The 23,399-nt window shown below is 45.9% G+C and overlaps 1 protein-coding gene across 5 annotated transcripts in view; it reads left to right on the top strand.

The window, feature by feature from the left end:
• Positions 1 to 22,631, top strand: part of SNTG2 (syntrophin gamma 2) — a 327,759-nt gene extending 305,128 nt beyond the window's left edge. For 4 of the 5 annotated variants that reach the window (XM_087437204.1, XM_087437201.1, XM_087437202.1 and 1 more), the window contains one exon: positions 22,367 to 22,631. In XM_087437204.1, the coding sequence (XP_087293330.1) occupies positions 22,367 to 22,498 (132 nt within the window). In that variant the 3' untranslated portion in view covers positions 22,499 to 22,631. Of the gene's footprint in view, positions 1 to 196; positions 869 to 22,366 lie in introns of those variants that run through there. The other variant, XM_087437203.1, reaches the window with a different exon arrangement.
• Positions 22,632 to 23,399: the final 768 nt, after the last annotated feature.

The following is a 23,399-nucleotide window of genomic DNA, read 5'->3' as shown; positions in this document are numbered from 1 at the left end:
AATATGTTTTAAATGAATAAATTAATGAAGAAAGAGCAAATTAGTATTAAAAGAACTGCCAGATACACTCACAAAAACGTTATCAGTTTCTAAGGAGAAAATTGTTCCTATTATCGTTAAAATAAAACACTTTAATGACTATATGTAGTTGCAAACATAAGTTTCTGATGTTCCCATGTATGTATCCATGCAACAGGCATTGGCCGTTGATGGCAGTGCGGTGTAATGAAGAATAATTATGACTCTGGAGAAGCAGTGGCACGTATTTTTCACTCTCTAATGGTCTGTGAGGATCAACTCCACTGAAAATTATTCGTGAGCCATCAGTGGGTCAGCCAGATATGTTGGGTATGGACGGATGAAGACTGAGCACCGACACCCGTTTATATTTACGACTGTCTGGGGGCTTGAGCGGGTAAAGGAGTTTGCTGTTTCTGAAACAGAAGCTTGCCTGCTGCGCTTTCTCAGCAAAGAATATTGACACCGACACCCACGGCGTTCATTATTGATGTGACTGAGTTGGTGGAGCTGAAAAAGCTATTTCAGGAAGCCAGACGGTGGAGAGAGGGAGGCACAACCAGGGCAGTGTCGTCAGAGACAGGACATTGCGTCTCCGTGTACACGAGCTGGGGACAGTGAAATGTCCTCCTGCAGGTGGATGTGAAGGGGAAGAGCTAAACAAGGAAGCGGTAAGGGACACGTGAAGTGCAGCGCCGTCCCAAATGTGTCTCTGCAGTTATTTTTGGTCTGTTCTCTAGGAGGCTAGAACAAAAACAAAGCTTTCATTTCTTTGCTTTTTTCTTTTCTCTTCTCCTCTTTCTTTCATTTTTGTTTTATGAGCTTATGCCGCAGCTGGTAAGTGGGTCCATTCCAGAAATTAGGTAGCTGCTTTTGCTGCTGGTGTCTCAGTGACATCTTTGGTTTGGTTTTAAGTCCATCGTGACCCTGTCTACAGATCTACAATATTCACACTAACGGAAGATATAGTTGAACTGAATCTCTGAGCAGTGGCAAGTAACAGGCGCCTTACCGTTCAATCACTGACATTTCAAAGATGAAGAATTGAGGATAGAGATGATACGTAATGTACCTACCGTCACACAGCTCGTGGTGGCAGGCCTCTGGCGTGGTGGCCCAGCTCTCAGAGAAGCACTGAGGCGTTGGCAGGTCTGCGAGGTCACTGGTGCCTCAATGGGCCCCTTCTTCTCTCTGCTTTGTAAATAAACTCCCCGTGCAGTAGGGGGCAAGCGATGTAGAGGTCACTCTTGGAAATCCTCCTAGAAGTTCTCAGTGGTGGACTCGCCTTAGGCCAGGGAAAAGCAAAGCGTTGGGGCCCAGGAGAGAACCCTTCTGCAACAGGTGGAGAGGATGCTTGCACGGCCAAGAGCAGCATCTGCTTTGCTCTGAGTTCAGTGGATTTGGTCAAAACAGAAAGCAGCAGAAGTAAAGGCACAACGACAGTTTCTCTCCCTGGTGGAGACAGGTGAAACTGTCAACAGACTCTGAACGCAGTGGAGGCTGATGAATGGTTAACAGCCTGGGGGCTGGGGGTGCAGCCCTGACTCGTAGCATTTGTCTATTAACGTGGTAAAAATATTCCCACCATGGCTTATTCTCAGCTGCCGATACAACATCAACTGGCTGGCGAGATTTCTGAAAACTTGACCTTCACTCTCTCGAGCCAGATCCACGCGCACCGGCACAAAGCGGCCCAGTCCGCAGTTTAGCCCGTGTTAGAGACTCAAACCCCAAATGCAGAAACCAGGCTCCAGCTGTGTGGGGGCGGGAGGGGATCTGGAGAAATAGAGAATTGTTGTTCTTGAACTGAATCAGTTGGCTTGGTCTTAATGACTTTGCAACCATTTGGGGGGTGGAGAGTATAAGAAGCGATTTCTGGGAACAACTTGCAGCAGTGACCACTCACCCATGGACTTCTTTGTTCCTTGCCTGGTGACCTCGAACAGTGGCTTGAACAGAAGCCCTGTGGGGTTAGCAAGTTTGGGCAGTGCACACATTGGAATTCCAGGTCTAGACACTCGCTGGGGCGCAGGTTTTGGGTGACTCAGCCTGAAACGCTCTCAGCATTCCACTGTGCGGCTGGCAGCAGCTCAATTAATAGCATTTGGTGCTCTCGCTCGGCCTAGAATCTCTCTGGCTGTGAAGTCGTCAGTTTCTCATTTTGAGGAGAAAGAACATGACGAGTCTAGCAAATAGAACATAGCCAGCTGGCTCAGCGACTTCCACGTCTGCCTTGTGCCGTCAGTAAAATGCTCACTCCTCGGCACCGCTACCAGGAAGGTGCACGGGTCCTGTCCTGCCTGGCACCACATGTAAGACCAACGTAACCCAGCCTGGTCCCCACCCAGCCACCCCGACGCTGCCTTTAATTTCCTCCTCTTTTCTTCCTGGAAGCTATAGCCTTCGTTTTGACCTTCGTTTGGAAAACATTCATCGAAATTTGCCGTGTCCATGGGTCTCTCTGCTAGAGCACAGGTCTCTCTGTTACATTGGGATGTGGGATGAATTAGGGATTAGAGAAAGAGATAAAAACACACAGCCTTCCGTAATACTGCACAGCACGTGCAACAAAAGCCACGGACAGAGGGTCCCAGACCACAGAGAAGCTAAGCGACTATTTCTTAAATGCCTTCAGTCAGATTAGAGTCTTCTCGGTGGTAGTTCTGTCATGGTGACCTCCCTTTTCTTAGAGATGTTGTGTAATTGTGTGTCTCCCACTTCTGTATCACAATAACAATACCAGACGTGAGTTCCTAGCGTAGAGAATCCTGACTTTCCATTGTGCATTCTCCCCTGCACCAGCCTAGGGCTTTCCATGTGGTAGATTCAATGACTGTCTCCTGCGTTAACGGTGCCTTGAAACTATTAATGTGTACATTCTTTTCAAGGAGACTTGATAGAGTGGGCTTCCTGAATGCGCCTACTGGTTCCCTGAGCATCAGAGCTGCCCCGGAGCTGCTTAAGACAGACACGTGGGCCTAAGCTCTCAGGTGTCATGGGGCTTCGGAACCCCTTAATGTTGTTGGCCCAGGAGAGAGGCACCAAGATGGGCCTCTTCGGAAGGCGTGGTTCATCTTCCTCTCTGGCCACCAGTCTTGGTTATTCACAGGTGGGAAGGAAAGTTAATGCTTTCAAATAACGGCCTGTTGGGTGAGTAAAAGTCATTGTGTGCCAGTCAATCAAGGAAAAACTCTAGTCACCTTAGTTTCAACCACTCAGCACTTTTAAGATAAACTGAAAACTAGCCTCGAGTTCTACAGGTAAATTTCATTTTCCCGGAGGAGTTGCAGAAAACCCAGACACACCTTTAAGACAAACTTGGTATTTACTGAACACTTAGGGACCATAACAGATGTGCTCAGTTTCTGTCTGAGCAGTTAAGTAACCCACTGTCCTGACTTTGGGGATCTTGTGATTTTATTTTGCAAAGTTTTCTGAGGGGAAAAGTTCAAGTCTGTGCAGTGAGAGCTGCCCTGGGAGACCTGCCTCTTGGTGAATGATTTATCATGTAAGACAGAAATGCCACTGGTGAGCCGGCTGCTCGAGACCCTAGAGAGAGGTGTGTTCATTTTATTTTTTCTTCAGTTACATTATAGTCAGAGTTTATATCACCCGATAAACCAAATCATATTCTCGTAACTTTTCCTAATTTTTTTTTATTTTGAAGGGACCATCTCTGTGAGGCCCTATATTTTGGACATCAGAGTAATGTTGGTTTTGTAATTAAAATATAATATTTCAACTCCAAGATGTTGGTAAAGAAATAGACACAAAATATGCCTATTTCAACGTAGATTTAACAAGAGAAAAATGCTAGTCGTGATAATACCAATCAAGTTTATTTTTAACGAAAACGTAAGGCATTTTGTTGTGCCAGCTGGCGTCAGGCAGATTCCATTTCTCCCCTGCACTTTCTCTGAGGAAGAACCCGTACAGATGGGGAAACGGAGGCCCAGGGAGCTAAATGCAATGCCCGCTGTCGCTCAGCTTCTATGTGATGGAAGAAAGGATGTGCACAGCCTGGCTGGCCTCAAAGATGACAGCCATGTGTTTCTTTTTCATTTTTTCAAATTGTAGTAAATATATATAGCATAAAATTTTCCATTTTAACTATTTTTAAGTGTACAGTTCAGTAGTATTAGGTGCATTCACATTGTTGTGCAACCATCACTACCATTTATTTCCATAACCTTTTCATCTTCCCAAACTGAAACTCTATCCCCGTTAAACACTAACTCCCCGTTTCCCCTCTCGCAGCCCCTGGCACCCACCATCTACTTTCCATCTCTGTGAATTTGCCTATTCCAGGTACCACATATAAGTGGATTCATGCAATATATGGCCTTTTGTGTCTGGCTTCTTTCCTTTAGCATGTTTCTAAGGTTCCAAGTTGGAACATTTAACAGAACTTCATTCTTTTTTTGGCTGAATAATGTTCCATGGTGTGGATGTCCCATGTTTTATTTATCCATTCGTCTGTTGATGGGCACTTGGGTTGTTTCACCTTTGGGCTATCGTGAATAATGCTGCAATGAACATTGGCATACAAGTATCTGTTGGAGTCCTTTTCTCAGTTATTTTGGGTATATACCTAGGAGTGGAATTGCTGGGTCATAAAGCAACTCTATGTTTAACTTTCTGAGGAGCTGTTAGAGTGGTTTCCACTGCAGCTGCACTGTTTACGTTCCCACCAGTGATGTAAGAGTTTCCAGCCTCATACACACCTCCTCACCAACATTTGTTGTTTTCCTTTTTTTTTAAATTATAGCCATCCTTGTAGTTGTGAGGTAGTATCTCGTTGTGGTTTTTATTTGCATTTCCCCAATGATCAGTGATGTTGAGTTGATGTTCTTTGCAGAAATGTCAATTCAAGTCTTTTGCCCGTTTTTTTAAGTGGATTGTTTGTCTTTCTGTTATTGACTTTTAGGAGTTCTCTGTAAATTCTGAATATTAAACCCTTATCAGATATACAATTTGCAAATATTTTCTTCCATTCTGAAGGTTGTCTTTTCATTCTCTTGAAAATGTACTTTAATGCACAAAAGTGTTTAATTTTGATGAAATCCAATTTATCTTTTTTTTTCTGATGCCCGACAACCAAGTTTTCAGCTCCCTAGTTCATGATATGCCGACAGCTCACTGTGGCAGCCTCCCTGGGCCCACCCCCAACCTGCACCACCTGAGCACTGCGTGGAGGGAGGAGTGGTTTTAGCTGGTCTTGTGTATTCCAGATGGCAGCATAAGGGCTTCTTGCCAGCTTGCCTTCAAACTGAGTGGAGGATTTGGCATGTCTCATGTAAAAAGATGTGCACCTTGTGAGGGGTAGGTTATTCTTTTTTATTTCTGATTTTTAAGCTGATGAATATCGAGGTACACACACACAGTGACACCTCAGCTGCACTTAGCGAGAGCGGCTTAAATCCACAGTGACAAACACCACCCAAAGGCCATTGTAGGAAGAACTCGGTGAGTGCTGGGTTGTTTTTCTTTTTTTTAAGATTCCAAGTGAGTTTCTAAACAGCTATGGCATCTGAAGTGCTGTGAGATTGTTGACCAATTGTGACTGTGGGCAACGGCTCACATGGTCTCCACAGCTGCACAGGCTGCCAGGTTATCATGGCCAGGAGCGAACAGCCACCTTCGAGATTTCCAAAAGCACTTTCTTTGCAAGAGCTTGGTGTAAAAAATAAATAAAATGAAAGGAATAAATCTGCCTTAAGCTCAGGTTTTCCGTATCCATCCTAAATGCAAAGGAGCCATTACTTGAGGAAAATGAATTTCACCTAGCCGAGCTTTTCTGAGTTTATGGGACTAGAAGAAGGATTTACAGATTTCTGCTTCCCCACCAGCATTTCTTACATAAACGAACACTGGCAAAACCAAAACGAGTGCTTTGTACTTGGAAAGCTATGCTGTAGAACACGATACAAAGTGTCAAACAAAGGTGGTTCGGTTATTGTAAACACCTCCTTTGTCTCCCGTTGTCCAGAGGCAGCATAGACCCCACGGTGAGTGGTCCTGAGAGCAAAGGCTTTCCATCTGAGCCCTTTGCTTGGATGTTTTCTGAAATGAAGGATTTCCTTCCCCACTTCCCTAAGCAAACTGTGCCTGACACACTTGTGATTCAAGATTATAGCTATTGTCATGTGCCATGTAACAACATTTCGGTCAACGATGGACCACAGTTAGGGCGGGTCCCGTGAGACTAGTACCGTGGAGCCTAGGTGTCTAGAAGAGCCCAGTGCACCATCGAAGTCTGTGAAGTACACTCTGTGATGTTGGCACGACACCCTAGCCTAATGACGCATTGCTCAGGACCCACCTCGTCTTTAAGCAGTGCGTGCCTGCGTGAGCATCGCTTTCCAGGCACTGTGAGCGCCGCCGTAGGGGTGGGATCTCATTTAATCCCCAGGTTGACCCTGAAATACACACTGTCACTCAGAGGAACAAGAGAGCCTGTTGTAAGTGACAGAGGAGGAGCTAAGGCCCGGCTTTTATCCCCTACAAGTCACGTTTGAAACACTGGCTGGACTTAGACTGTCGCTGTTCTGCAGATGTGTGCCGAGTTCTCTGTGAGGCTCCACTCGGGGCCCCTCCCGCACACCCCTCATCATGGGAGGTGCTGGGAACGGGCCCGCCTGCCTGCAGGTGACATGAGTTTGGGGGCGGTGCCCTTTTGTGCTTCTTCAGGGTCACTTGGTGACTCCGAGGTCTGAGCTGTTTTCCTGATGATTGGGGCCACCAGCACTCGATCTACAGAAAGGTGAACATTTCCGTGTGACCAGTGCAGCTGTGTATGTCGTCCCCACGTGCACGGTTAACAGAAATAAAGAAAACCAGGTGACACCCTGCAACACACAGCCCCACGTGCGCTGCAGCCCGCAAGAGTGGGGACCCTCCTCTCCCTCTCCCGGGGTGTGGCCCATGGCTCCCAGCTTTAAAAAGACAGCATTCTCTTCTGGCGACTGCACATCGGCTCCTAGACAAAAGGGAGAGGGCAGGAGTTACAGAGAGCAGACACCAGTGCCCTGTACATGGACTTCTCTGCTCATCTATTCCTTCCATCGGGGCCTACTGTGTGCAGGCTAAGGGAGTGCAAAAAGAACTCTACAGGAGCTCAGCTGGGACTGGACTGGTGGGGCAGACCCAGGACAGACCCCTACACAGGTGGGGACAGGACAGCGAGGTGGGACAAAGGGCAGACACACCATGAGAATAAGTCAGAGAATTCGCTGTATTTCTCCCTAATTTACAGATTGGAAACTGCTTAAAGCCACGCGCCATCCTCTGACCCGCTATGTCAGATCTGGATGGTGTTACGATTTCCCTGGGCTGCTCCCAGGCTCTCTGGCAGGTGAGCCCACGCAGGGCAGAGGGCACGCGTCTCCCTCAGTCGCCTCTGACAATTTGCTGGTGTTCCTGGTTCTCTTCTCTCCCACTCCCAAGAAACTGGAGGTAACAGTTAAAACCAAAACCTCGCATCTATCCGAATTTACTGATGTAGGGAATTACACCGCTGACCCCAGTTAACTCAGAGACGTAATTCAAAGGCCCGTGGATGCTTTTATTTTACCCTGGAAATGGGGATGTGGGGGTAGTTTATGCAGACAGGTGACTGGCCTGGCATTTGAGTAAATGAGAGTGTTCCCCAAGCAGCCTGTTTACTAAATGCCATTATTAATCCTTTCCAGGACGTGAAGAGCAAACTTTTCATCCTAATCGAGGTGGAGAAATTCTCCGACTAGCGGGTCCTAGTTCTCTCTGTTCTGTACAGCTGTTCTCCTGCTCGGATTTAATAAATATTAAATGACATGCTGTTGTACATGGCACCTCTTCAAGGAGATGTGATCACCTCTGTGCTTCCAGCCGAGAAGAGTCCAACAGGAAATGTGTCTCATGTAATTGCACATGCTCACAGGAAATGATCCAGTTCATGAGAAAGCAGTACATAAAAAGTTTGCCGTAAAATGACGTCTACGTAACGTTGAACATGACTATATTTCAGTATCACCTGCATTAATTATAAGAACACTCTCGTTTTGCTATTATTTCACATTCTTTCCTAAATGGGCAAACAATTTTTTCATCTATTATTATTAATAATATATTGAACTAACATGGAAATTTTTGCACTGAACCAATTTTCTTCCCAATGTTTCCCTAACAAAATGTCCCCATTTTACAGGTGAGGTACCTGGTGCAAAGAGGCTAAATGATTTGCCTAAATAATAGCCGCCATTTTTAATGTTTATATTATACCAGATTTTATAACAACATCTCTCTAAAGTCCCCCTGTTTGCAACGGCTCAAAGGAGTTAAACCAAGGAGAGAATCCCACGAGGCGTCTTGAGTCCTGAGTCCGCGTCCTGCATTCTGTCCACTGGGCCCTGGTCCTTCAGCTCTGTCCCAGAGTTCTGTGCTTCCCTGAGCACCAGTGTCCTCCAGGGGCTGAGGAGTCTCCTGATTCCTCCTCTGGGGAGTAAGAGGCCGGGTTAGGTGGACACACAAGCCCTGCGGTGGGCTCAGGTGGTGATTAAGTTCATTCAGGTTTCTCACGTGTTCTGTTCTTCTGACCAACCAACAGGCCTTGGATTAAGTAATTCAGACTCTAGAAAAGAGATTCTCTTCAAGACTGAAACCTTCTTGAGGATCCAATCAATGCAAATCAAAGCATTTAATACTGCGTCTTTTTTAAGGGCTCCTCAGGGAAGGAGAAAACACTTGCCAAGAGGAGGTCAGGGTCTTGCTCCCAGCTTGTTGTGAGTGACATTCATCTCTGGAGTGTCTCTCACGTGCAGCAGCTCTCAGCTCTCGGGACAGTCGCAGCTGTCTCTGTCTGGGGACAGAATACGGGCAGCAGGAGGAGAGTAAGAAGAGTGGGCTCTGTCACTGGGGTCCCTCCTTCTCCGGGCGCACGCACGACTACCTCCTCCCACCCCTGCCCTGCCGGGCCCTCCCTCTGAGAACCCCCAGGGCCACGAGCCCCCTGGCCTGAGGAGTTCCCTGGCCTGGGGAGGGCAGGCTCCTGCTGACCCTGGGAGAGCTGCCCCATGTGGGGCCCCGTCATCGGCTCCAGCGCCCATCGGTGCATCAGCAGGAGGAACATTTGCTCCGTGCCCGACCCAGCTCTGCAATGGCAGCTTCCGGACACACTAAGGATGCGTGGATGAAAGAAAGACCCCTCCGAGGCGGGCTGCAGCATTCCCAGGCTGGAGGAGGAGTGGAGAGGAGCGAGGAGGTACAGGCTCTCTCCCCGATGCCAGCACTAACCCTGCCCGGGCGCCACCTGGACTGACCCGGCAGTGAGGCTCTGGGACTTGGGGCTCAGGGATGGTCCCCTAGGAAGCACGTTGGTCTCTAGGGACAGGAGCCAGGGAGACTCAGAGGAAGGGAGCCGGATGTTCCAGGCTCAGGGAAGAGAGGCCCGGGCCCGAGAGTTGGCCAGAAATCCAGGACAGAGAGGCCGACAGGAAGTGGGGCAGCCAGGCCTTGTGAGGCCCCTGGGCGTCGCCCGTGGGACCGGACACGTTGGCTCAGTGTGAGGAGTCGATGACATAGTACTTCACGCGGACAGGAAAATAGGATGCTGTTGAAAAGATTTTCCCTTTCTCAATTTTATGTAACACTTGGTAATTTGACAGCTAAGATTTTAATCTTATAAATGGATCCTTTTGTAGTTGAACCAAAAAAGAAAAGAAAATTCTCAAGAGAGTATTGTGTATTTGGGGGAAATTACACTAAGAACATAATACTAATAAAAGAGCTTGCAAGACCTAGATACCTGTGTCCGCACAGATCTTCCTCTGATAGAGATCATGACGTGTGAAGGAACAGCTACAGTTGTTCTGAAATGACCAGGAACACTGGGGAGCACAGAACACATGTTCTTAAGACATTTCTCCCCAGAACCCACTAGGAGAACCATCCGCCTCATCTTCATTCCCTCATGGGACCTTCTGGAACCCCACTGCCCCCAAACAAACAAAAACTCGTCCACAGAGCTACTTATGTTAGAGGGCAGAGTCTGGGAGGATCTCCTCCGGGGTCTTGACACCTGGAATGTAAATGCCCGGGATAGAGCACACGTGACACCTGGGATGTGAATGCTTGGGATGGAGCAGACGTGACACCTGGGATGTAAATGCCTGAGCAGGAGCAGACGTGACACCTGGGATGTAAATGCCTGAGATGGAGCAGATCGACTGGGACAACTTCGTAGAGGATTCGGACACTGAAAGCAGACACCCAGCACTGTGAGCTGTGCCTGCACTGGGCACATTGCCTCCATCGCTTCTGGAAGCCTCTCCCTCTTCCCAGCAGTCACACACTCCCACCCACAAAGAATGGGTCGTGTACTCCAGCCGGTGCTCGCCACCATCCCAGCCTGAGCTGGAGGCGGCTCTCCTGCCAGCCCAGCCCCGCCTCAGTTATCGCAGAGGAGCCTTAGAGGAGGAGGTGGGGTGGAGGGCTGTTCCCAGGAGGACACCCCGGGAAGCGGTGCACCTGGCCTGAAAAGGGAAATGAGATAGAGGGGTGGGTGGCCCTCGCCTCCCATCCCCTTCAGGCCCCTGCTCTGGGTCAGCGCCTTACGAGGTGACAGTGAGGACGGGGTTTCTTCAGCTGCTGTCCCCGAGCACAAGCCTGGGCCCACACGTAGCAGACACTTGGTGAGTCCAGGAAATGGGGGAATGAGAGAGAACTATGAATGAGCAGGGGCGGGCAACAGGAACCCACCCTGGTTGGGGACGGGCCTAGAGGGCAAAGGTCAAGTGTGGAAAGGTGAGGGGTCTTGGTAAAGCCTGAGGTCACCAGCTTCTGCTCAGGTATCAGGAATATAATTCAACTGGGATAAATCTGGTTTTGAAAACAAGATTCACATCCATCGGTTCTTCCTGAAATACACAGACAGTGCAATGTCATTTGTCACGTCACCATGCCTGGGCCTCCCTGTACCCCCTCTGAGCCTTCAGGGTCTGTCTGGCTTCCACCGACATCCATCCATCCATCCGTCCGTGTGGACTTTTACTAAGTTCAGTGGCCTCCTGGGGTTCCCTGTGACCTCAGCCACCGGACAGTGCCTGTGAGCCGTGTTCTCCTGACGGGTTTTATCTAAGCGGTGACTTGAGTGGATAAATGTCAAGTTGTGAACAGAAACCAACTTACCCAGTGTTTGTGCGTCAAGCTGTCTCACTCGGTACTTTCTGGGTGGACCTTAATTCTTTAGAAATAACACTGATGTGCCTTCCGTGCCGTCACTTGCTGTTGCTGTGCCGTCTTCAGGTGCAGGACCGCTTCATCATCACAACAACCCCGGGACATAAATGCTGTAATCACCCTCAGTTTATTGATCGTGTGACTGCAAATCAGTGCGGGTAACTTGCTTACGGTCTCAGAATGAGTAAATATGGAATCAGAATTAGAACCCAGACTGTCCCACTTCAGAGACTAACCTCTTCTGCACACTGTGCCTTCTTCCACGTTCATCATTGTGTGAAGAACTCAGTCAGATGTGTTGGAAAGTAAAAGGGCTCTATGGGGCTGGCCCAGTGGCTTAGTGGTTAAGTTCATGCGCTCCACTTCCATGGCCCAGGTTCGTGAGTTCAGATGCCAGGCGCAGACCTACACCACTTATCATCCATGCTCTGGTGGTGTCCCACATACAAAATAGAAGAAAGACACAGATGTTATCTCAGGGCAAATCTTCCTCAAGCAAAAAGGGGAGGATTGGCAACAGATGTTAACTCAGGGCCAATTTCCCTCAAAAAAAAAGAAAAGAAAAGAAGAAGGGCTCCCCCACATTCTCTGATCAGTGAAGTTTGTGAATAACACGGCCTACACTTCCTAATTTAAGGAAAATAACAAAACCATCTGGCAGCTGATGACCCTGATTTAGGACTGGGAAGCCTCAGAAGCAGGAGGCATTTTCTTGGGTAGAAGGGAGTGAGCGTGGGTTCCCCAAAGCTCCTGAGTAGGCCTGGTGACAGGAGCAGGGACCGCCCACCATCATCCACACTTGGAGCAAGCTGCCCTGAAAACAAGGGTGGGCTGGCTGAGAAACAACCAGGCTGAGGGGCTGTAAACCTGGGCACTGGCAGGCCCTGGAGAGGCCTCCGTGGTTGCAGCGGTGCAGGGGAGCCACCAACTTGAAATCAGTCACCATCCTGCTGAGAACCTGGTCTGGTGCTGGGAATGAGTGAAGTCTGACCAAGAAAGGCGGAGAGTCCAGCTGGACACTGGACTCTGTGTGAGGGTGGGTGACAGGAGCTTACACAACTCTGGGCCCGGCGTTCGCATCTTTAATTGTCCACTGTCTGTGAAGCCTAAAACATGTCAGACACAGCATGTGGAATGATTATTTCTAAAATAATGAGTTAGGAGCATTTTTTGGATAATAAGTCATGCATCTGTCTAAAAATTTTGTTAAGAAAATTTTTTAAATTTTATAAAGAAAAAAGGCGTGGCCCTTTTAAATGATCATAAGGCTTCGAGAAGTCTGCATTTCTGGATTACCCGCTAATGCTCCAGGCGACGTGCGGAGTGCTGGAGGTGCGTTCTCTTTGACCCTTTGTGTACATTAAAGTTTTGTAATACCTGGTGATTCCACGCGGAACAGAACACAGCGCAGATGTTACAGGAAGAGACGGTGGTTCTGCCTGGAAGGAGACAATGGGAATCTGCATGTGGACACATTAGTTACTGTGGAGCTTTGGCAAAGAGTTAATTTCAGAAGCCTCTGGAATAATGAGTGACAGTGTCAGTGGGTGGAAGGAGGCCAATACGGGTCACCTTGCAGCGGGGTAGGCCCAGCCATGTGTGCAAACGTTCAGGGAAGACGGTCACCCCTGCATCCTAAACAAAGCTATCTAGACAGACTGCTCTTCTTTTTATCAGCCGTTCTACTCATCTCCATGGTCCTTCCTGCCGAGGTCTGGCAGTCTATAAATAACAAAACACACAGCATTGTGACAGACTGGATTTCACCGGCCAGGGCAGGCAGGATGCTGTCTCCGCGTGCGTGCTTCTGAAGTTGTCGTTCCGGCTCTCATGGATTGAGTGAAGACTGAAAACTTCATTTCAAAGAAACATGACTAACATTGACAAGAGAAAGGGAGAAGTGATTCTAAGTAATGTATTTTCCTAAATCAGAAAATGGAAGTTCAGATGCCCACGGGGTTCCTCATGGGCTGCAGGGAGCACCTTACTAAGGCAGGCGACATTTACGTGGCTGGGCACTCGACTGACATGCATTGACTCCTGGCTTACAGGATTTTCCTAATTATTGGTAGCCCACAGTAATCTGAAAATGTCTTCCCTAGTATCCTAATATGTTTATTTCCATTTTTACTTTTTAGCATGAATTTCAGCATAGTGAAATTCTTTGTTATCTCTTTAAGAAATTGACTTTGTTTAGGCAATAAGTGTAGGAGTTATTTGTCTTTGTCAGAACTTGGAAATTTGCAAATAAAATATTTACATGAGCAGAAAAAAACAAGCCCCTGGGGTTCTTCGTGTCCTTGCCGCCTCCCCTTAGTACATTTCTGAGTTAGTCTGGAGCTGCCACAGATTGCAAGGACTATATTTCGTGAAAAACAGCTCTTTAAAGAGCAGGCGTTCATCTTTACCACGTATGTCTCTGGGGGAATCGGAAGCAGGCAAAGTGATGGATTCAGAGCTGTTTGGAGAAGTCAGGTTTTTTGAACATCCTGGCAAGGTAATAATGCTGCGCTTTAGTATAAATAAGATTTATGAAGTTATAATTCCATTATTTGCTAAAGGAGAAAAGGTGGTTTAAAATGTGAGCCAGAGAAACAACCAAGGAGATTTTATGGCCCAGAGCAGATGGTGTCGGAAGAGGAGGATTATAGAGCAAACTTTAAAGGTTACAGATGAACACTTCGTGAAGGAAGGCAGGTCTGAATCCAGCCACATGAATCTGAACTGGACAGAAGAAAGGGAACAGTTGACCCAGGGGAATTCCAAAGGGGATAGGCAGGCAAGCCACCTGTATCAGCAGGCCGTGCTGAATCTGTCTCCGTCCAGCCCAGCTCTCCACAGACGGCATCGCCTCCCACTCTGTGGTCCGCCATCCCCAGGAAAGCACGGCCTCGGTGAAACTCTTCATCTTTCTAGCCACAACCCGCTCCCCTTGGGTGTTTCACATCTTGACTGTTCCATGGTCTGACCAGTGACTCACCAAGAACTGACGTAGGCCTCTCAAGGCCCCTCCTGCCCATCACCTTTTCCTTAGCTCTGCCAGGCAGGTTCAGGCTTTCCTCTCCCTCCCCTGCAAATGGAGCTTCTGCTCCGTCTTATATTTTCCTTCCATCTAAAGGCAGGTCGTTCTTTGTCACGAGGATGTGATTATGCTCTCCCCTGCTCACCCTCGGTCCATGGCTCCCTGTACCTGCCGAGTGAGGTCCAGGGCAGCATTAGCCCCCAGCAAGACCCCTCCCCAACAACTCCTCATCTCTCTGAGCTCGTTGCTCACTCTTGTTTCTGTGGCCTGGTGCCAGCCCTCTAGCCCCACCGCTTACCTACCTATAAAAATCCAATTACTTGTCCAAAAGTTGATGCAAATCCCAAGTTACAATCAAAACCGTGTTCCACTCAGTTCTCCTGGCACCTGTACATTTCTGATTGTGTGTTAGGTGCAGGCCCTCTGCTCCCTGAGCTCCTCGGGAAGGACGACGTCCATTTCTCCAGGGTCCCCTCAGTGGTGCCTCTCAATCTTTAACGTGCACACAGACCACCAGGCACGAAGGCAGACTTCCACTCGGTAGGTCAGGTGGAACGTGAGATTCTGCATTTCCAAGAAGCTTCCAGGAAATGCTGACACTTCGGGACTGCTCTGTGTAAAACTTGGTGCAGTAAGAGTTTCCTCTGGGACATTTGGTAACTCGGTGACCTTGTGCTGTCAAAGTTCTGCAATCTTCAGTAAAGGAGACAGCGAGGACCCACTGGTCCCAGGGTCAGGTTTGAGTTTCAGGTGCCAGTTCTGTAACTAATCAGCCTTGTCACCTTGCAAAACTTATTTGCAAACCCTGAAACCTCCGTTTCCTCATCTGGCCAATGGGGCTGGTGCTTTACTCTGGGCATCCTGCTTTACCTTCCACCTTGGAGACGAGGACACATTACAAATTTGATGCAGATAGCTTGGGGAAGAAGACCAATGCTGGTTGGCACTGATGTTGAACCAGAAACTCCACACTTTTCTCCGCCTGCCTCATTTACTCACCACGGCCACGCTGCGTGTGGGAGAGGGAGCCACCCCAGACTCCGGCTACTCCGGCTCAGTCCTGTGCTGCGTCTAGGCATACCCTCCTGGGAGAGCCACAAAGAGTATTTTCAGGAATTTTACCTGCCGGTTATTAAGCCTTTGGTAGCTTGAAACCGTCCTTGGTGGAAGTATTTACACCACGGCAATCAACAGATGCTACGGATCAGAGCTCCCTCCATCACACCACTGCCTGGGCTGCAGAGTCATGAAGTGAAAGACCAAGATCTGAATCCCAGTGTGTCAGCCTCCATTCCTGGAGTATTGACCATCATATCACAAAAATCAGGAAGTGTTGAGGTCCCAACCGGAGTCCTTGCAGAACAATTTGTGGTAAATTGAGTTCTGGGCTTGGTTATTCCTCATGATTATCATATCACATCCTACATTTTTTGAGGGGCTTTTTCTAAGGGAAGTTACAAAGCACATTCATTTATTCTAGAAATCATTGATCTATTTAATAATCATCTTCTTCAAGTGTAGCTCTGATCACCAAGTTCCGGAAGCCTCTCTGTGGATTCATTGGGAAGGGACGGCGGCTAAGGCTCACTTTGAAAAGCAGTCTATATTTGAATTGCTGCGGCTGAGTGGAAACTGCTCTCTTAAATTGTTATAGACTAAATGTTCCCCTCTTGCATAGGGTCATTAGGTGAGAAGTAGGGAAAACTAAAAACCTGGGATGGCTACTGTTCCTTAGAAGGGTGTCAGTCATCTCACAGACATTTTTTGACAAATGTCTGGCAGTTTGTGCACTGAGATGGAAATATGGAGAGTGCGACAAAGAAATGTGATTTCTAGTGGAGGTGATGTATTGAGGACATGCAGGTGGTATTAACATTGATATGTTGATTGAAGGTGTCACTCTTTTGATAGATGGAGCAGACCTGGGCATAAGCATTGTGAGAAGAGAAATGTTTTCTCAAGGTTGGGTGACCTCATTATTCATATTTTGATGAGCCCAGTATAGATCCTTATGGCTTCCTAAAACTTTTACCTGATTAGGGAAAAGTTCAAGATATTAAAAAGTTCAAGATATTAAAACAGTCACAATTTGATAATTGTGCCAAGTTGTGGGTCATACTTAAAATCAGGATTTCAGCCACCATGAAATGCTAGAAGACTTGATAGCAATCTAGGTCATTTGGACGAGTACATTGCAGAGGACGATAGGAGTTCAGTGGGGGAACTGAAAGGCGGTGTGCAGCCTCCAGGTCCATGCTGCCTGGGTTCCCCGACCCTCAGCTCTTGGCTATGAAATGGGTACAGTTTCCACCCAAAGGGTGTTGCCTGTTGGAAATGTGATGGCCTGGGTGATGCATGAAAAGAAAACACTTTGTAACTTTGAAGCAGTTTAAAACCATATTTTTGATGGTTGGCAAACATGGCCAGGTGGAAATCTCATGGGTGTCAGGATGAGAGAGACCCTGGTAGATTCTCCCTTCATCCACGGTGTATGGAAGCCTCAGTTTCTCACCTGTGGACTGGGGAAAGGCGTGCCTCCTGCAGTGTCGTTTGAGGTTAAGACACGCGTGCAGCAGCCCGGCCAGTGCCCACACAGAACACTCACGCCAGTTAGTTTTTCTTCCTTCTTTCTCAAGTTATTGGCGTTTCAACGATCTTACGTGCCTGGGAACTCATTTAATCTTTCCAGGACTCAGAATCCTGTCTTTTTTTGTTGTGGTAAAAAACGTGTAACATGAGATCTACTCTCTTAAATTTTTGAGCGTACAGTTCAGTAGTGTCAGGTACATTCACACTGTTGTGCAGCCAATCTCTAGAACTTTTGCGTCCTGCATAACTGAAGCTCTGTCCTCGGCTCCCCACTTCTGTCCACCCCGGCCCTGGCAACCACACTCTGCTTTCTGCTTCTGATTTTGACTCCTCTAGGGGCCTCCTATAAAGGGGATCACACAGTATTTGTCCTTTTGTGACTGGCTTATTTCACTGGCATAGGGTTCTCAAGGTTCATCCGTGTTGTAGCACATGTCAGAATTTCCATCTTTTTTAAGGCTGAATAATATTCCAATGTGTATATATACCACATTTTCTTTATCCAGTCCTCAGTAAATGGACACTTAGGTTATTTCCACCTCTTGGCTATTGTGAATAATGTTGCAATGAACATGGGAGTGTAAATATCTCTTTGAGTCTCTGCTTTCAATTATTTTGGATGTTTATCCAAAAGTGAGATTGTTGGATCATATAGCAGTTCTATTTTTAATTTTTTGAGGAACATCTATTCTGTTTTCTATAGCAGTTTTTTATTTTTTATAGTGCACCATTTCAATTCTTACCAAGACTGTGAAGGGTTCCCTTTTCTCCACATCCTCAACAATACTTGTAACTTTCTACGGTTTTGTTTTATGTTGTTATGTTTCTTTTTGGATAAGGCAATCCTAACAGGTATGAGATGATATCTCATTGTGGTGATGTCCCACACCTCAGATGTGAGTCGATGACTCATTTCCCTGATAATTAGTGATGTTGAGCATCTTTTCGTATACCTGTTGACCATTCGTATGTCCTCTTTGGAGAAATGTTTATTCAAGCCCTTTGCCCATTTTAAATCAGGTTATTTGGGGTTTTTTGCTATTTGGCTACAGGAGTTCTTGATATATTTTGGATATTAACCCTTAATTTGGTATATAGTTGCAGATATTTCCTCCTCTTCTATAGATTACCTCTTCATGCTGTTGATGGTTTCCTTTGCTGCACAGAAGGTTTTTAGTTTGATGTGGTCCCAATTGTGTATTTTTACTTTTGTTTCCTGTGTATTTGGTGTCATATCCATGAAATCATTGAAATCATTGCCAAGACCATCGTCATGAAGCTTGCCCCCTATGTTTTCTTCTAGGAGTTTTATAGTTTTAGGTTTTACCTTTAAGTCTTTAATCCATTTTGAGTTGATTTTTGTGAGTGGTGTAAGACAAGGGTCCAATTTCATTCTTTTGCATGAGGCTGTCCGGTTTTCCCAGCACCATTTATTGAAGAAACTAGCTGCTTCCCCCATTGTGTATTTTTGGTGCCCTTGTCAAAGATAAGTTGACCACATATGAGTGAGTTTATTTCTGGGCTCTCCATTCTGTTCCATTGATCTCTATCTCTGTTTTTATGCCAGTACCACATTGTTCTGATTACTATAGCTTTGTAATGTTTTGGAGTCAGGAAGTATGAGGCCTCTAGCTTTGTTCCTCTGTGTCAAAATTGTTTTGGCTATACAGAGTCCTTTGTGGTTCCATATGAATTTTAGGATGGATTTTATTATTTCTACAAAAAATGCCATTGGGATTTTGATAATGATTGCATTGAATCTGTAGATTGCTTTGGGTAGTATGGACATTTTAACAATATTTAGTCTTCTAATTCATGAACTTGAAATGTTTTTCCATTTATTTGTCTTCTTTAATTTCTTTCAGCAATGTGTTTTAGTTCTTAGTGTACAGATCTTCCACATCTTTGGTTAAATTTATTCCTAAGTATTTTATTCTTTTTGATGCTATTGCAAATGGGATAGTTTTTTAAATTTCCTTTTTGGATTGTTCATTGTTAGTGTATAGAAATGCAACTGATTTTCAGCTGTTGATTTTTTATCGTGCAATTTCACTAAATTCATTTATTGGTTCTAACAGTTTTTTTGTGGAATATTTGATTTTCTACATATAATATCATGTCATCTGGAAATAAAGACAATTTTACTTCTTCCTTTCTGATTTGGATGCCTTTTGTTTCTTTTTCTTGCCTAATTGCTCTGGCTAGAGTTTCCCGTACTGTGTTGAATAGAAATGGCGAGAGTGGGCATCCTTGTCTTGTTCCTGATCTTAGAGGAGAAACTTTCAGTCTCTCATCCTTGAGTATGATGTTATCTGTGGGCTTTTCATAAATAGCCTTTAGTATATTAAGATTATCTCCCTTCTAGTTCTAGTTGATTGAGTGGTTTTTTTTTAATCATGAATGGGTATTGAATTTTAGTTTTTCCATATCTTTTTTCTGTTTAGCAATACTATAAAAAAAGAAAACCTCAATTCTTTCAACCAAAATTGGTCATTTATCTTCACTCCTTCACATTTGTGAGCACAGAAAATGTACTATCACACTCGTCTCCACAGAAAAATGTACATTAAATTATCTAAAGTCACCTGTGTTATTTTCTATTGGTGCTATAACAAGTTACTACACATTTAGTGTCTCACAAACATACATTTACTGTCTGTCCTTCTGCGGGGTCCAGGTGTGACAGCCTGTGACAGACGTGCACAGGTGCTTGAGGAGCACAGGAGGGAGTGATGGATACGCAGACTTAGAATTCAACATGAGCTTTCACTTCCAACAGAATTTTGTCAGAATCTGTTTCTGCTCAGCTCTGGTTGCAGAGCTGTAATTCAGGTCAGCCTTGCTGGTAGTATTTGGTTAGGAAATCAGCCAGACCAGAGATACCATGCCTTGATCTCTGGCTGAATCAAAGCTGTTCTGTGAAATGTTCACAGGGTGCCTGCTTATTCACTGTCCTAAAAAAGATAGAATTGGAGCTTTAATTGATTCCTGGATTTCAGCACTGTTGACCGAGATCTGACGTGGAGATTCATGGTGTGATTTCACTGTGTTCTGCTGGCGCTGTCAGAGATCTTGCCGTGTGGCTTCAACATACGAGACCAAAAGTCACTGATGTAGCGTTTGGATCTGTGCATTAATGCTGGTGGTGGTTGGCTCCTTGTTTCAGTGTTGTGCTACCATTGGATAAGTGTTTTTGGAACTTGAAAAGCAATTTCCAATTTGCATGTATTAAACTAAGACCCTGAAGCATAAATGATGTGCACATTATGGCTCTTTTTTTCAAAAGCTCAGTAATTACTGTGTACGTGGAAACACATACATAAACTGAATTAAGTGTGTGTTAAGTTTGTAAGAACATTGTGTTTCTTCTAGAAAATTACTTGATTCTCCCCTTTTCCAGGGATGAATCACAATGAATGAAAGATTCTGAGTAAAATCTCAGGGTGTGGGTATAGCTAGTGGCTCCAGCTGGAATTCAAGTTTGGCACAGGCACTGGGCAGCTTCTGGATTCTGCAAATGACCGGGGCAAGGGGTGCTGAGTAAGAAGTGAGGTGGTGATTCTTCATGAAACTACTTAAATATTATGAAGCTTTTGCAGGAGGTTGAGCATTTCAGTATCACTCAGAAAAAGTCAAAAAAACAATAATCAATCAACAGGAATCAATCGTGTAGCTATCAAAGTTAAGATCGTTCACATGCAAAGGAGGGATTTAATTCAAAGTAGAATGAAGAAAAGGGGACTCCTTTGGTTCCTGTAACTGGGCAGTCCGGGCTCCTCCAAGCTCAGCCACCCAGTGTCACCCATTTCTCTGTCCCTCTCTGAGAGGGGGTCCCCCTGTGCTGAATTCACTCTACTGCAGGCTCTCTCTCTCCACTGGCAGCAGAGGTAACACAGCAAGCTTCAGGTATGTGCTTCCCACCCGGCCACACCAAACTAGAAATCCTGGCCTTCCTCTCCCATTGTCCATGTCGACCTCCCACAGGACTCTGGCCGCCCACCTGCATCCTATAACCATCCCAGGAAAGGAGCAGCTTCTAGAAGGAAGGCCTGCACGGCAGACCAAGAAAGGGACCGAAGTGGGCTTCACATTTAAAGGAACTGTGAAGTCATTTTTGAGGTGTCGGATCTTGGGTTACAAAGAGAAGCAGCTCAGAGAAGCCGAGATGGGTGGTGGGAGGGACGCCTGCCCAGTGTGTGCTGCCCTCTCTCGTGCTCGGGGTCTGTCCTCCTGTCCCTCCCTCTTGACCCAAAATTAAAATATCAGAGGTCCTGCCTTTAGACGTGCTTGAAGGAGCATGCTTATAGAATAGACAAGCCGAGTTGGTTGTTGTTTTCCTTGAAAATGATACAGCTTTCTTTCTGATGCCATCTCAATGGTTTATAATATGCTAGAATTTCGACAAAATTTAGTTATTAGGATGTCAATCAATTAGCAGTCACCTCAAAAGGAATTTTGCTGTTCTTAATTATTTTGGAATTTTATTACACCAAATAGAAGGGGAAAAAATCAGAATAAGGCATTTAAAGCTCTTCCCCCACAGTTAAAATGGGGTGGCAGAATGATGAGGATTCCTGTTTCACCCTCGAAAACCTTAAGATGTTAAGATTGTTTTTCCCAATAACAGCTTAACTTTGAAGCAGTTTGTTTCGCTTCTCATTCAGCTCTGGGTCCGTTCCTGACTTGCTTGTTGGCCTGGGGACTTGTCAGGGGGCATTGCAGGAACAGGAATGATATCAGTTTGTGGCTCATTTTTGCTTCTAAATAGTGTTTGGGGTCTTTAAAATGGGGAAGGAGGGGTCTAGGAGTTTATTTTGATTATTTTTTATTCTCTTCTTTCCTGATGGGGAAACCACTTGCCTCCTTGAGCATCACTTCTTATTTCTCCTGTTGGCATGGCAACAGGCTGAGGAGGCACCAAAGTCACTCCCATGTCCTCGCACCCCGTGCACCCTGCTCATCAGCACCACACAGCTGTTGGCTGTTCCCGCCAAGGAGGGTCTTTGTTATGAGGTACACACGCATGCACATACATGCACACACACAATGCACTTGCAAGGATGCATGCATGCACACCCACCCCCACACACATGCATGCACATAAACATGCAGGCACACACATGCACAACCACACATGTACACAGGCACACACATGCACGTGCACACATGCACACACACACAGGGCTGAAGCACACTGATTAGTTCCACTGAACTGCGAATACTGTGAGGTCTGCTGTACTGAGATCCATGTCACAGCATCACCGTGGGCGCTGAGCAGGCCATGCTTTAGTGAAGACTGAAATCATGACACTGTTGATCAGGAGACTTAAGACTCTGCACGGGTCAGAGTAAGACACCGGATAGAGGAAATGCATATTAACCTATGTGAGTTACAAGAAAATAAGAAATTCAATCTCGGTTTAACTTGCTTGGAGTTTACAAAGTAAAGAATTGGTTAAATGTTTTTGTAACGCATTTTACTAATATTCATAGTGCACACATTTTATTTTATTTTTCTTACAGGAACTCGAATTTCAGGACCTGACAGCCGTTTTGCACTGCGTGCACTCCTTCATAGCAGCGAAGGTGGCCTCCGTGGACCCCGTCTTTATAGACAGTCAGAGTATCGCAAGAAAATACATGTATAGCAACTAAAAGTGCTTCTGCTGAGTGCTGAAAATTAAATTATTTTCTTAAGAAATGAATATTTCCTGCACAAATTGCAACTTTGTTTGGTTTTATAATGAGCCTATAGTTGTGATACCAATAAAATAGGTCATAGTTTCCAGAGCCTGGTCGTACTCCTTCGGTTTGACGAGTCAGTGCGCTCTGGTCTGGCAGAGCTACAGTTAACACACTCAATTTCCATGTGAAATAATCACACCACCGGCATTTCTCCAAATCACGTGCAAGTGGCGTTACTGTCACCACACACTCCGCTTCCCACAGCAGTAAAACCCAGATTTTATTTTCATAAAATATATCGTGGAAAATACTGAGAGCTCACCACTTTTATTTTCCTCTGGAAGGAAAGGGTTTCCTTTGGATCTGGTTTGTTAACTTTCCCTTTTTCTCAAGGAGGAGGCTGAGTAAAGGGATTATTGGAGGAATGAGCAGTAGAAGTATACGGGAAAAGAGAATTCTAATATTAAATGTTTATAAATTAGTTGTTATATGATTAAATAATATGTCATTTAAATGCTAATTTTAATTATTTGCCTAATTCATGAAATATAGCTCTATTTTAGTTTCCTTGTTTATCACTTCTAAGAAGATCCACTTTCTATTTTTGTTATTAAAAGCAATTTAATGGACTCTTGAATTTTCTTTTAGGGATACAGACTGTAGTCAGAAAAAGTCGGGGCCGGCCTGGTGGCGCAAGCAGTTGGGTGCGCGCGCTCCGCTGTGGCGGCCCGCGGTTCGCTGGTTCGGATCCCGGGCGCGCACCGACGCACTGCTTTGGCCAGCCATGCTGTGGCGGCAACCCATATAAAGTGGAGGAGGATGGGCACGGATGTTAGCCCAGGGCCGTCTTCCTCGGCAAAAAAAAGAGGAG

Source organism: Ceratotherium simum, chromosome 11 (assembly GCF_057802395.1).
Source record: "Ceratotherium simum simum isolate JZ-2026a chromosome 11, ASM5780239v1, whole genome shotgun sequence".
Taxonomy (NCBI): Eukaryota; Metazoa; Chordata; class Mammalia; order Perissodactyla; family Rhinocerotidae; genus Ceratotherium; species Ceratotherium simum.
The sequence above is the reverse complement of the archived record's forward strand: the minus strand, read 5'-3'. Positions and strand labels throughout refer to the sequence as shown.